The sequence below is a fragment of the Bufo bufo genome, chromosome 7 (genome assembly GCF_905171765.1).
Source record: "Bufo bufo chromosome 7, aBufBuf1.1, whole genome shotgun sequence".
In the NCBI taxonomy this organism is placed as follows: Eukaryota; Metazoa; Chordata; class Amphibia; order Anura; family Bufonidae; genus Bufo; species Bufo bufo.
In genome coordinates this window covers 54,114,213-54,128,499 of record NC_053395.1, presented here as the reverse complement: position 1 = coordinate 54,128,499, position 14,287 = coordinate 54,114,213, and the positions used below count along the sequence as shown (strand labels likewise).

Genomic DNA, 14,287 nt, shown 5'->3' with positions numbered 1-14,287 from the left:
AGTGTCTCATATTCACATGCACTATTTATGCAAAGCATATCCCTATACTGTGTACCCCGGCAAAATTATTCCTTACAGTATGATCACACAGCCAAAATCTGCCACTGATTCAGCAACGGAAAACCGGTGTTCTCTTCTGCCAAATCCACACATAAAAGGGGTTGTCCAAGTTATATTTATTGATGAGCTATCCTCAGGATAGGTCATCAATATCAGATTGGCTGGGGTCCGACACCCCCGCTGATCAGCTGTTTGAAGAGAAGGCGCACGCCATCTCCTCTTCATGGTTTACCTTCTCGGCATTGCATCTGCAGTGGTGAGCAGGTGTAAATACACCCAAGCCGTCCCATTCATTTCACTGGTACGGATCGCTCCTATACAAGTGTATGGACACACCAAAAATTAGCACCAAACATGTATATATGAACATGAAAGTCTTTATTTAACCCCTTAAAGACCCAGGACGAGAATGCTCGTCCTAAATCGCCGGCACTTAGCGCTAGAGGACGAGCGTTCTCGTCCTGCAGTCGTTCCTCCCACCTGCGTGCGGTGCCGCAATCAGCGGCAGAGATCCAGCTGTTACTGACAGCCGGATCCCTGCTGCATCCACCAGCATCGGCGATAACGCCGATGCCGGCGGATTAACCCCTCATATGCCGCGGTCAGCGCTGACCGCTGCATATGGGAGGTTTGCGCTCCCTCACCTCATCCATCGGTCCCCGCGCTGCTGTGGCGGGGACTCGATGGTTGCCATGGCAGCCCCAAGCCATTCCAAGGCTTGGGGCCTGGCATGTACGGAAGCCTAAGAGGCAACTGTTAGCGTCTTACAGTATAAGACACTAACAGTTCAATATGGCACAATACAGATGTATCGTGCTGCATTGAAACAGGGATCAGACCCTGTAATGTTGAAGTCCTAGAGCGGGACAAATAATAAAGTGCAGCAAAAAAAAAAAAAAAAAAAAAGGAAGAAGAGTTGTAAAAAATAGGGAAAAGACATACAGACATTAGGTATCGTCGCGTCCGTATTGACCAGCTCTATAAACATATCACATGACCTAACCCCTCAGATGAACACCGTAAAAAAGAAAAAATTAAAACTGTGCTAAATTTAAAAAAAATTGTCACCTTACATCACAAAAAGTGTAATAGCAAGCAATCAAAAAGTCATATGCACCCCAAAATAGTGCCAATCAAACCTTCATCTCATTAAGCAAAAAATGAGACCCTATCTAAGATAATCGCCCAAAAACTGAAAAAACTATGGCTCTCAGAATATGGAGACACTAAAACATGATTTCTTTTTGTTTCAAAAATGATAGTGTAAAAATATATATATATATATATATATATATATATATATATATATATATATTTTAGGCATCGCCGCGTCCGTATCGATCGGCTCTTTAAAAATAGCCCATGATCTAACCTGTCAGATGAATGTTGTAAATAAAAAACGCTGCCAAAACAGCTATTTCTTGTTACCTTGCCTCACAAAAAGTGTAATATAGGGCAACCAAAAATAATATGTACCGTAAACTAGTACCAACAAAACTTCCATCCTATCCTGTAGTTTCTAAAATGGGGTCACTTTTTTGGAGTTTCTACTCTAGGGGTGCATCAGGGGGGCTTCAAATGGGACAAGGTGTCAAAAAACCAGTCCAGCAAAATCTGCCTTCCAAAAACCGTATGGCATTCCTTTCCTTCTGCGCCCTGCAGTGTGCCCGTACAGTGTGCTTTTATGGTGTAAAAAAAAAACCGATTTGATATATATGCAAATTAACCTGAGATGAGTCCTGTACGTGAGATGAGTCAGGGACAGGACTCATCTCAGGTTAATTTGCATATATATCAAATCAGGTTTTTTTACACAATAAAAGCACACAGAGCTATGGGGACTGGGTATTGCAGATGTGCTAGCGGCCATCTAGCAACCCATGTCCTCAGCTCTATACACAAAATCCTGGTGACAGGTTCCCTTTAATGCCGTTTTTACAAAGTATATTTTTATACATGTTAAATAAAGACTCTCATGTTCATATATACATGTGTTTGCTGCAAATTTTTGGTGTGTTCAGTACATTGAATTGTTTGGGCTGCTCTCAGCATTATATATTCATTATAACCCGGTGATCAAATCTAGTGGGTATACAAGTGTAAGGGAACGATCTGTCCCATTGAAATGAATGGGACGGTTAGGTGCAATTACACCTGCTCACTGCTGCCGATGCAACTGCAAGAAGGTAAACCGTGAAGAGGAGGCGCCGCTGGCACGGCGCATGCCTTCTCTTCAAACAGATGATCGGCTGTGTCAGACCTCAGCCGATCTGATATTGATGACCTATCCTGAGGATAGGTCATCAATAAATATAACTTGGACAACCCCTTTAAGACACCACCAGCAGTTTCTCCATTGATTTAAAATGTTAAACAAAACACGACACTCCACCTTGTGCACAGTGTAAAAATTTTTTGCTTTTTTTGTAGCTGAATTGAACTGCTTCAGAAGACATTCTACTTCTTTGAAGCAGATTTCATTGTGCATTTCATAGTAGTCAATGGTAAAGCAGGAAAAACAACTAAAAACTCTTCTAAAACCACCACCAAAAACAACCTGTCTTCAGCTACCGATTTGTCTGCCGTGGATTTTAGCTGTGTGAACATACCCTTAGGACCTCACTATTAAACCTTTAATAGATTTAAGTGAAACCGTTTCTTCAGACTGCCCATGTCAGCTGTGTCTCCATTTAGCTGCTGTCTAATACCAGCACCTAGGGCTGCTATGCTACAAGACGACACAACTTAGCATTTGCCAAAATCTTTGCTCAGTCTCCAGACGTCAGGCTGTCTAGCAAAAGACATCCACCCAACCAAGCAAACTAGATATTACAGATTACTGTGACAGCCATTCCCAAAATGCATAATTAAACAGTCACCTCAAATTTTCCAGTAGTGGCTCTTACACCTTTTCATCACCCAACCACAAAAGCAGTCAAACACTTCCTAAAAATGTTTCTATAGTTTCTATGTATATAGTAAAGAAAACTTGGAGCAGAAAGGTGTTGCGTCAGTGTAACAGACTATGGAGAGAAGCCGCAATGCTGCCAGTAATCTGGCCGGCACGAATATCAGAAGTATGTTACACAAATAAAATAGGCCGATGTTTCAGGCAGAACAGCCGCCGCTTCATACCAGAGTTTCTTATTGGTGCAGTGCAGTCTGCAGACGGGATCATGATACTCCAGCTCTTCGAATACCACAGGACTACCGGTTGTGGAGGAGCCATCGTGTGACTGAGAAGACCCTAATGGACTTTGCCTTGCCTGAAAGCTTGGTAGAAGACAGACCAATTTACCATTTCCTTGGTCACGGATGGTAACAGTATCTGCTAATCTGTACAGATCTGACACAATCAGCTTGTGTCCAAACCTAAAAGTAGAGAAAACAAGAAAGGGTTAAACTTCTGGGAACCAAAAAAAATTAATCCTGGACACCAGCGTAAAAGTTCACTATTTTGGCTTCACCCACACTCTGAACAGAAGAGGTTTATATTTCTTATTCCTTTATTTGAAGGCTAAACAGCTTTACAGGCTTCTGAGTAAAAGCGCAGCTGTGTCAGCAGTCTTCGTAGCTATGCAAGTCTAGAAGAACATGGCTGCTTTCTTCCAGAAACTGTGTTGATGGGTTGTGTCAGCCATTATAGCTCAGCCATAGGCACTTCAATGGCGGCAAGCTGACAGACAACCTATACCGATGTGGCAGCGTTCGTGGACAAATGCAGCTGTGGTTTTCTAATCCTGTATAATCTGTTTATAGGGGTAGTCCTGTTTCCAAAAAAACCAAAAACACAATATACCCCATTACTGAATTCTATTGGCGGGTTTACACGGCCCGACAGTAGGGCAGATTATTGGGGACAAACGTTCCTACGAACGTTATACTGAATTTTTGCCCACAAGACTATACATCAATCTGGTGAGCACCACCCGCTCTATAATATGCTGCCTGCAGATTGCACTGCACTTTCATGGCGATGGTTCCCTTTCATGTTTTTGGAGATAACCCTCTAAATACAATGAGTGAATAGAGAGAACAGACATTTTTCTAACCTTATATGAGAATGTTAATCACTTACTTTTTCTCATAGATTTCTGTAAATTTAAACAAAGGTAAGCAGCAAGCAGGCGCATCTTGCAGGATGGCAATTGTTCCAAAGCTGTTTAGAGAAGAAGAAATTGATTAGAAGTGGAGCACACGGACGCACTGAGATTTCATGTATGACCCATACATGCTCCATGAAAGGGGTTAGCCAACCTCTATAATGACCCTCCCTAAATGCCCAGGCCCCTCATATAGGTTATACTCGCCCCACTTTCCGGCACCCACATCTCTCCAGATGCCCGCATGGCCACTGCTGCTTCTCTAGCGTCACCCACGATGCTAGGGAGGCTTGTCCCTGTCGGCCTGCTATTGGCTCCCCCCGTCGTTGGGTGCCAGGGAGCGGGGCAATTATAACCTATATGAGGGGCCCAGGCATTTGTGTGGGGCAGGGAAAGAGATGGGTGTCAGAGGGGATTTCCCACAAACAAATTACATGAGTACATAATACACATGGCATCCATTTCTGTAAAAACAATTCCTTCATAACTTCTTCCCCTGCTCTTCTGGGTTCTATACTGAAAGCACCTGCCGCCATCTTTGCTAACGTTACCCTAGAAATCTAATTTACTTATAAAAGAGCTTGCAATCACAAACACTGCTACTGTTGGAGTGATGAAAGACCGGACTCTGCAGGATGCTGCGGTTTTGTATCCTTTTTTCTCTCTAACATATACGTCAAACGGACGCATAAAACGCAATGTGAACCCACCCCAATCTGTGGCTGTGGACACAACGGACTGTTGGTAATCCAAGGGCACGCTGTAGTTATTTTCTTTTATATTAAGCTGACCATACACATTCAATAGCGGCCGCCAAACGATCATTCAGCCGACAGCTCCGTCTCCCAACTCCCCCATACACTTTCGGCCGAGCATGTATTCTATGGGGAGAACAGAGAGAAAGATGCTGCCAGGCCGCGGCTCGTCTCCCAGAAGACCAAAATGATAGGGTGAAAATATTCATTTTGCCTCAAATAACTTGGCAAAGAAGCATTTTCTAACATTGACATACATTGCAGACTATCATTTTATGAAATTTAATAAATGGGTTATGTTTAGGATAGTGAGAAAACCCTTTTAATGTTATTTGCAAAGGGCTCTGTATATGAACGTTGCATATTACCTTAGCAGGGAGAGGGATTTATTAGCTACCCCGGTGGCCAAGGACACCTGGATTCTCTTGCTTCCTATCTTGTGTCTATGTAGACTGTTGACGGCACAAATTGCTTCCTGGAGATTCTCCATCTTTGCTGTGGCCTTTAATTGATAGTCTGTGTGAGGGCTGAGCTCGATATGTTTTAACTGAGAGAAACATAGAAAGATTAAAGATTAGGAGGGGATATGATGAATCAAAAAGTATTAATATTTCTTTACTCCATTGTTCCCATAGGCAGAAACTGTTGTGCTCCAGGGTCCGGACCACATTGATGGCAACCTAGGAAATAGATGACTGGCTAATATTTGGATTTAATTTCATGCACTTAGATATTAGCATTAATCTCCCCAATGGGACTCAATCTAAGTTCCCCATCAGTATGTCTTTGGAGTGTGGGAGGAACCCCCACGCATATGTGGGCCATGGTTGGATTTGAACCTAGGACCCCAGTAATGCAAGGCACCAGTGCTAACTGAGCCACGGTGCTGCCCACGCTAATAATCAAGTCCACCAAACCAGATACTGTTCAGGCTTCTTGAATGCAAAATTTGATTTATGATCGTGCAAGAAATATATTAAGACTACAGATGCCCTCAAAAAGACCGACATATGATCCCATTTCTCTTCCTTCAGTAATCCCCATGTTGCGGAGGACATTGCTGCATGTAATAGCAGCGGTGTCCTCGGATCGCTATCTGGCGACTGCAGGGAGGGAATCGCTTGCAGCATCGGGGTGTCTAATAAACTCTTTATTCTTCAAAAACAATGGATATACATAAAAAGGTACCCACCTTCCCATGTCTGGAAAATATGTCACGCAAGGTTTGCAGAAGCTCCTTTCTGGATCTTCTATAGTCTAGATTGCCAATCTGAATATCAGCGCCATTTGCAAACGGATCAGCAGATGGGTCCGTAGCACCAGTGTGAGTAGTCAGCAGGGGGGACGAACAGTTGGAAACATTTGGGGACAAATTCCTTGGGAGAACAAAATACATACTTAAAATGTGCAAGGTACAAAAAAAAAAAAAAGTTTCGATTCCTCCCCCCCCTTTAAAAAATAAAATAAAAATATATATAATAAAATATGATAATATACCTTGAAGACCATCCACTTTGAGAGGATCTAGCAGGACTAAGTTGCCTAGATCCTGCCAGTTTGCTGAAAGCAGATGGATTACTTATTTGAAAAGATGTTTCTTCCTTCTCTGGTTTCTCCACAAGAGATTCAGAAACTGGGACATCCGGTCTAGGCAACAGATAAACAAGTGGTAACATAAATGGCTTTAAGACTACTTTAGGGTGACAAAAATAAAAAAATAAAACTGTGGACAAAATCCTGCAGATTTCACAATGGCCACTAAAGGTCCCTTTACATGGGCCAATCTTGCAGGTGATTGTTGGGAAAGAAGTGTTCCCTTCCGGCAAACGCCAGCTGGCAGTGGATTTACATGCAGCGATCTCCTCCACAGTATGGGGAGGAGTGATCACCAATACCACTCCTCGTCCCCATACAGACTCGTGTGCCAACGATTTATGTGCCTACACAAGCAATGCAATTCCTGCAAACGCTAGTTAACGATTATCTGGCGTATTCTCAGCCTGTGTAAAGAGCCCTTAAAGGGTCAAACTGTCAATTTTTTTTATTTTTTTAATTTGCTAGTTTATTAGAGCACGGCATGTATACCTGAGTTAGTCTGTCAATGATTGTCAAAAGATCGGTAATGACCTTATAATAACAGCTTTCATTAATGTCCTCTGTCCCTTTCCACTGCTCCCTTAAAAAACTGCCGCTATGGCATGTCCGTGTCTGGCTAAGACAGGAAGACGGAGGGGCGTTCCTTCACACTGCATGTCTGCATTAGGCTTCAGAGTGAGGAGGCGTGTCTCAGTAATCCAATCTGATTGGCTGGCAGGGAGCTGCTGGCTACAGCAACTGTGTATGTGAAGTGAGGGAAAGCAGTTTTGGCCGCAGAGAAGCCATCTTGAAAAAAGGTATCATGGCGGTCCCATCTCCGAATGAAGACTCTGAGGAAAATCTACATCACCGGAGATGTCACAGGTATGATGCGGTATTCTCCTGTATATTTCATAGCAATGTATATTATATCCATTCAAATATTTGTTTTTGGGGGGTGGGGGTGGATATAGAATATGGCACACACTGCCGAAGCCTGGCCCCAGAGGGGCGTGGTCACAGGTGGGGGGGGGGGGGGGGGGGGGGCACAATACTTGGCTTAGCCCACGCTACACCACTGGCCATAACTAAGGGCCATAACAGTGGTATGTGAAGAAACTAAAGATTGCTTCTTACACACCAACGTAGTCTTTCCATGTCTTTTTTTAGGCGAACCATATGCAAAACCAATTCATTTCAATTGATCCGCCAAAAAAAAAAAAAGTAAGTTACTCCGTGTGAATTCCGTTTCTGTATATCCGTTGCACGAAAAACTAGAACATTGTCCACATAATGGACAAGGATAGTACTGTTCTATTAGGGGCCAGCTGTTCCGCAAAATACAAAAAGTACACAGACGTCATCAGTATTTTTTTCGGATACGTGTTTTGCAGACCGCAAAATACATACGGTCGTGCGCATGAGCCCTAAGCCTAATGGGCACCACTTTTGTCTGTAGAGATCACTTTACTGCAGTTATGTCGTTTTCAGTACAGGTAGGATTACAGTGACAGATATAAAATAAGATAATATCTGTGTATTGATAACACAGGATCCACAATAGGTGATGTCACAGCTTATCAGCTCCCTCCTGACCTCTTTACAAGTCACAGAGCATGCCTAAAAGACTTTCCCCACAGAAGCCAATGAGGTCCCCTTCTGTCCATTGTGTCTATGGCCCACGTGGCTGCTGTAAAGCACTTCTCTAAATGCTGTTAAGCAAGACGGCAGTCCATAACTTTTTTCACGAAGGAGGTGGGGGGGGGGGGGAGCTGAAAGTAGCAAAAAACAGGGGGGGGCAAAAAAACAGAAGTTGCGCTGCGGCCGTTCGGAGCAGGCTGAGAAGTGTTAAAACTGTTAGTGTCAGGCTGGTGGGGACTTGGTGGCACGTATGGGAGAGTCATGTTTTTATTTGGATGTTAGATTGGGGGGGGGGGGATTGTGGTCTGTATTCTCATTGGGCCAGAGTGCGGTGACGTCATCTGTGGGGGTGGAGTTGTGTGCGATGGGGTGTGAAGGGAAGATGGATGGTGGGGGAAGATAGAGAAAACTGAAGTCAGATCGATAGTTTGTTTGTTCTTTGATGGAGGGGAATCATTATCTATTTATTCACATATGGGAGCTTTAGGATACTTTGGGGAGAAAATGATAAGAAAATGATGAGGTGTGACGGGTGTTGGTGTAGACAGAGGATGGGTGTGTGTGTAAGGTTGTGCATATGATTGGTCTCGAGCAGAAACTGGCAGTGTGAGGTTGTTAATGGTTGTATATCTAATGAAGGGAAATGGTGTGTATGTAAATGCAAATGGGTAAAAACTATAAAAAAAATACACTGCTCAAAAAAATAAAGGGAACACAAAAATAACACATCCTAGCTCTGAATTAATTAAATATTCTTCTGAAATACTTTGTTCTTTACATAGGTGAATGTGCTGACAACAAAATCACACAAAAATAAAAATATGGAAATCAAATTTTTTAACCCATGGAGGTCTGGATTTGGAGTCACCCTCAAAATTAAAGTGGAAAAACACACCACAGGCTGATCCAACTTTGATGTAATGTCCTTAAAACAAGTCAAAATGAGGCTCAGTAGTGTGTGTGGCCTCCACGTGCCTGTATGACCTCCCTACAACACCTGTGCATGCTCCTGATGAGGTGGCGGACGGTCTCCTGAGGGATCTCCTCCCAGACCTGGACTAAAGCATCTGCCAACTCCTGGACAGTCTGTGGTGCAACGTGACGTTGGTGGATAGAGCGAGACATGATGTCCCAGATGTGCTCAATTGGATTCAGGTCCGGGGAACGGGCGGGCCAGTCCATAGCATCAATGCCTTCGACTTGCAGGAACTGCTGACACACTCCAGCCACATGAGGTCTAGCATTGTCTTGCATTAGGAGGAACCCAGGGCCAACCGCACCAGCATATGGTCTCACAAGGGGTCTGAGGATCTCATCTCGGTACCTAATGGCAGTCAGGCTACCTGTGGCGAGCACATGGAGGGCTGTGCGGCCATCCAAAGAAATGCCACCCCACACCATTACTGACCCAATGCCAAACCGGTCATGCTGGAGGATGTTGCAGGCACCAGAACGTTCTCCACGGCGTCTCCAGACTCTGTCACATGTGCTCAGTGTGAACCTGCTTTCATCTGTGAAGAGCACAGGGCGCCAGTGGCGAATTTCCAATCTTGGTGTTTTCTGGCAAATGCCAAACGTCCTGCACGGTGTTGGGCTGTAAGCACAACCCCCACCTGTGGACGTCGGGCCCTCATATCACCCTCATGGAGTCTGTTTCTGACCGTTTGAGCAGACACATGCACATTTGTGGCCTGCTGGAGGTCATTTTGCAGGGCTCTGGCAGTGCTCCTCCTGTTCCTCCTTGCACAAAGGCGGAGGTAGCGGTCCTGCTGCTGGGTTGTTGCCCTCCTAGGGCCTCCTCCACGTCTCCTGATGTACTGGCCTGTCTCCTGGTAGCGCCTCCATGCTCTGGACACTACGCTGACAGACACAGCAAACCTTCTTGCCACAGCTCGCATTGATGTGCCATCCTGGATAAGCTGCACTACCTGAGCCACTTGTGTGGGTTGTAGACTCCGTCTCATGCTACCACTAGAGTGAAAGCACCGCCAGCATTCAAACGTGACCAAAACATCAGCCAGGACGCATAGGAACTGAGAAGCGGTCTGTGGTCACCACCTGCAGAACCACTCCTTTATTGGGGGTGTCTTGCTAATTTCCTATAATTTCCACCTGTTGTCTATCCCATTTGCACAACAGCATGTGAAATTGATTGTCACTCAGTGTTGCTTCCTAAGTGGACAGTTTGATTTCACAGAAGTGTGATTGACTTGGAGTTACATTGTGTTGTTTAAGTGTTCCCTTTATTTTTTTGAGCAGTGTATGTATATATATATATATATACCAAAAATCTGTAAGTAAAGCAATAATAAAAGTGTCTATACAACAGTATTGACTAGTGGCTGGCTTGTATATGTGTACCAACTGTTGAGAGGGGGTTGTGTGTGAAATTAGAGGATGTGATTGGGGGGGGGGGATGACATAAGTGAGAATGTGGGAATGTATGGATGTGTGTGAAAGATCAATATATGGGAAGTGAATGTGAGGAATGATGATAATAAATGAGAAGGAAGAAGAAAGGAAAAAAAGAAGACTGAAGGTTTCAATAGTTGTGACCAAGTGTGTAAGAATCCCTAGTGGTGTGTGGGCGCACCTGTGTTGTGATTGGGTGTGTGTGTGTGTGTGGGGGTGGGGGTGTGTGTGTGTGTGTGTGTGTGTGTGTGTGTGTGTGTGTGTGTGTGTGTGTGTGTGTGTGTGTGTGTGTGTGTGTGTGGTGACCACAAGATGGGTGTCAAAGGGGTGGAGGAGGAGGGGGGACTGACGTGTTGTTGATTATTGTGTCAATGGATCAAGGTGGTGATTAATAGTTGGAATGTTCAAGCGTTTCGTTGAGGCCGAAGGGAGTGAGGATGTTAAGGCAATAGATCCAGAACATCTCTTTTTGACAGATGCTGGAAAGACGATGTCACTTGTTCCAGGGGGGTAACTCGAAGGCCGGTGGGGTTGCCTTCATGTGCTAGAGAAGTGTCGTGATATGCTGTGTGTTTGGATTTTCCTGGTGATGTTGGATCGGTGTTCGTTTATACGTTCGCGGAGGGTTTGTGTGGTGGAGTTTTGGGCAGGATGGGGCTAACAGATTCTTGAGGGTTTATGCCCTGCGGAAGGTTAGTTTGAAAAGTTGGCGTATGATGGTGCAAACTTGGTGCCCATGGCTGTTCCTTTACCTGAATATAAAATTTGTTATTGTATAAGAAGTAGTTGTGACATAAGATGAAATCAATGGATTCAAGGATGAACTCTTTTTGTGGGGTGGGCATCAGTTTAAAAAAAATTGTGTGGTAGCGCTGAGGCCTAATTAATGTACGATGTTGCGGTACAAGGCTGTGACGTCTAGTGTGGCCCAGATGTAATTGCTCTGCCAGGAGATGCCCTCTAGGGTCCCCTGTAAAGCACTTTTCTAAATGCTGTTAAGCAAGACGGTAGCCCATAACTTTTTTCACAAAGGAGATAGATGGGGGAGGGGGGGGGGGGGGGGGGGGGACTAGAAATCAGAAAATAAAAACTAATAGGTAAAAAAAAGGATATATGTTGAGGGACATTTTTCAAAGCCTATACCACACAATTGTGGCATAAAATAAATAAATAAGGCGCACAGCATGTGTAGGCGACTGAGCTTCTCTGAACTTTTTCTAGGCACTTCTGAAAAGGAGCGTGGCTTAGGCCTCCTGCACACGACCGTTGTGTGCACCCGTGGCCGTTGTGCCGTTTTCCGTTTTTTTTCGCGGACCCATTGACTTTCAATGGGTCCATGGAAAAATCGGAAAATGCACCGTTTTGCAGCCGCATCCGTGATCCGTGTTTCCTGGCCGTGAAAAAAATATGACCTGTCCTATTTTTTTCACGGCCAACGGTTCACGGACCCATTCAAGTCAATGGGTCCGTGAAAGAACACGGATGCACACAAGATTGGCATCCGTGTCCGTGATCCGTGGCCGTAGGTTAGTTTTTATACAGACGGATCCGAAGATCCGTCTGCATAAAAGCTTTTTCAAAGCTGAGTTTTCACTTCGTGAAAACTCAGAACCGACAGTATATTCTAACACAGAAGCGTTCCCATGGTGATGGGGATGCTTCTAGTTAGAATACACTACAAACTGTGTACAAGACTGCCCCCTGCTGCCTGGCAGCACCCGATCTCTTACAGGGGGCCGTGATCAGCACAATTAACCCCTTCAGGTGCCGCACCTGAAGGGGTTAATTGTGCTGATCACGGCCCCCTGTAAGAGATCAGGGCTGCCAGGCAGCAGACCCTCCCCCCCTCCCCAGTTTGAATATCATTGGTGGCCAGTGCGGCCCCCCCCCCCTACTGTAATAATTCGTTGGTGGCACAGTGTGCGCCCCCCATCCCTCTATAGCATTATCAACATTGGTGGCCAGTGTGCGGCCTCCCATCTCCCCCCCCCCCCCCCCCCAATCATTGGTGGCAGCGGAGTTCCGATCGGAGTCCCAGTTAAATCGCTGGGGCTCCGATCGGTAACCATGGCAACCAGGACGCTACTACAGTCCTGGTTGCCATGGTTACTTAGCAATAGTACAATAGTAGAAGATTCATACTTTGCTGCTGCTGCTGCGATGTTCGTGTCCGGCCGGGAGCTCCACCTACTGTAAGTGACAGGTCTGTGCGGCGCATTGCTAAATGAACTGTCACTTACCAGTAGGAGGAGCTCCCTGCCGGACACGAACATTGCAGCTCCCAGGTAAGTATGAATCTTTTACTATTGTACTATTGCTAGTTACCCGCTGCCACCAGTGATCGGGGGGGGAGATGGGAGGCCGCACACTGGCCACCAATGTTGTTAATGCTATAGAGGGAGGGGGGGCCAATGGGGGGCGCACACTGTGCCACCAACGATTTATTACAATAGAGGGAGGAAGGGGGGGGGGGGGGGGGCGCACACTGTGCCACCAACAAATTATTACAATAGAGGGAGGAAGGGGGGGCCACACTGTGCCACCAACGAATTATTACAATAGAGGGAGAAGGGGGGGGCCGCACTGGCCACCAATGATATTCAAACTGGGGAGGGGGGGGGGGGGGTCTGCCCCCTGCTGCCTGGCAGCCCTGATCTCTTACAGGGGGATATGATAGTACAATTAACCCCTTCAGGTGCGGCACCTGAGGGGTTAATTGTGCTGATCACGGCCCCCTGTAAGAGATCGGATGCTGCTAGGCAGCAGGGGGCAGTCATGTACACAGTTTGTAGTATATTCTAACTAGAAGCGTCCCCATCACCATGGGAACGCCTTGGTGTTAGAATATACTGTCGGAAATGAGGTTTCACGATCTAACTCATATCCGACAGTATATTCTAAGATAGAGGCGTTCCCATGGTGATGGGGACGCTTCAAGTTAACATATACCATCGGATTGGAGAAAACTCCGATCCGATGGTATAAAAGGGACTCCAGACTTTACATTAAAAGTCAATGGGGACGGATCCGTTTGAAATTGCACCATATTGTGTCAACGTCAAACGGATCCGTCCCCATTGACTTGCATTGTAATTCAGGACGGATCCGTTTGGCTCCGCACGGCCAGGCGGACACCAAAACGACTTTTTTTTCATGTCCGTGGATCCTCCAAAAATCAAGGAAGACCCACGGACAAAAAACGGTCACGGATCACGGAAAAACGGGACCCGTTTTTGCGGACCGCAAAAAAATACGTTCGTGTGCAGGAGGCCTTAGTGGAAGGAGGCGTGGCTTTAAGCCACCACCGCATTTAATATAACTTTTGCCAGAAAGAGGAAGAAGTTATAGCTGAAGTCTATGGCGGCCTGTAGCTGGTGTAGACTTCAGTGTCTGGCGCACGACAGGACAGAGATGCGCATTAACTGTTAAGTGGCTTATGCCTCAGGGGCATCTCACGCCAGTGCAGGGAGATAAAGATCGGCGGATGGATCTGCCAGTCCTCATGTATATCTCCCCCATTCCCTTTAAATTGTGGAGCACTGGACAGACATTCCACAAGCAGATAAGCCTGAAGGTCTATGGACACCGTTGAGTGCAATTTATTTATTCTACTTTTTAAATTTGCCTTTTCTTTCTTCTACAGATTTCAGTCTGTGCATTAGCACACTGTGTGATTCACACAATCTGTCAGCGAACCGCTTTGTTCACTCAATATGTGCCCCTTATCTGTACTTTCCTAAC

At 45.5% G+C, this 14,287-nt stretch overlaps 1 protein-coding gene across 5 annotated transcripts in view; it reads right to left on the bottom strand.

Annotated features, from left to right (window-relative positions):
- Positions 1 to 14,287, bottom strand: part of MARF1 (meiosis regulator and mRNA stability factor 1) — a 68,832-nt gene that overhangs the window by 28,869 nt on the left and 25,676 nt on the right. For all 5 annotated transcript variants that reach the window (XM_040441638.1, XM_040441637.1, XM_040441636.1 and 2 more), the window contains exons 10-14: positions 6,416 to 6,565; positions 6,111 to 6,294; positions 5,287 to 5,465; positions 4,139 to 4,219; positions 3,196 to 3,432 (exon numbers count right to left, since the gene is read on the bottom strand). In XM_040441638.1, the coding sequence (XP_040297572.1) occupies positions 3,196 to 3,432; positions 4,139 to 4,219; positions 5,287 to 5,465; positions 6,111 to 6,294; positions 6,416 to 6,565 (831 nt within the window). The remainder of the gene's footprint in view (positions 1 to 3,195; positions 3,433 to 4,138; positions 4,220 to 5,286; positions 5,466 to 6,110; positions 6,295 to 6,415; positions 6,566 to 14,287) is intronic.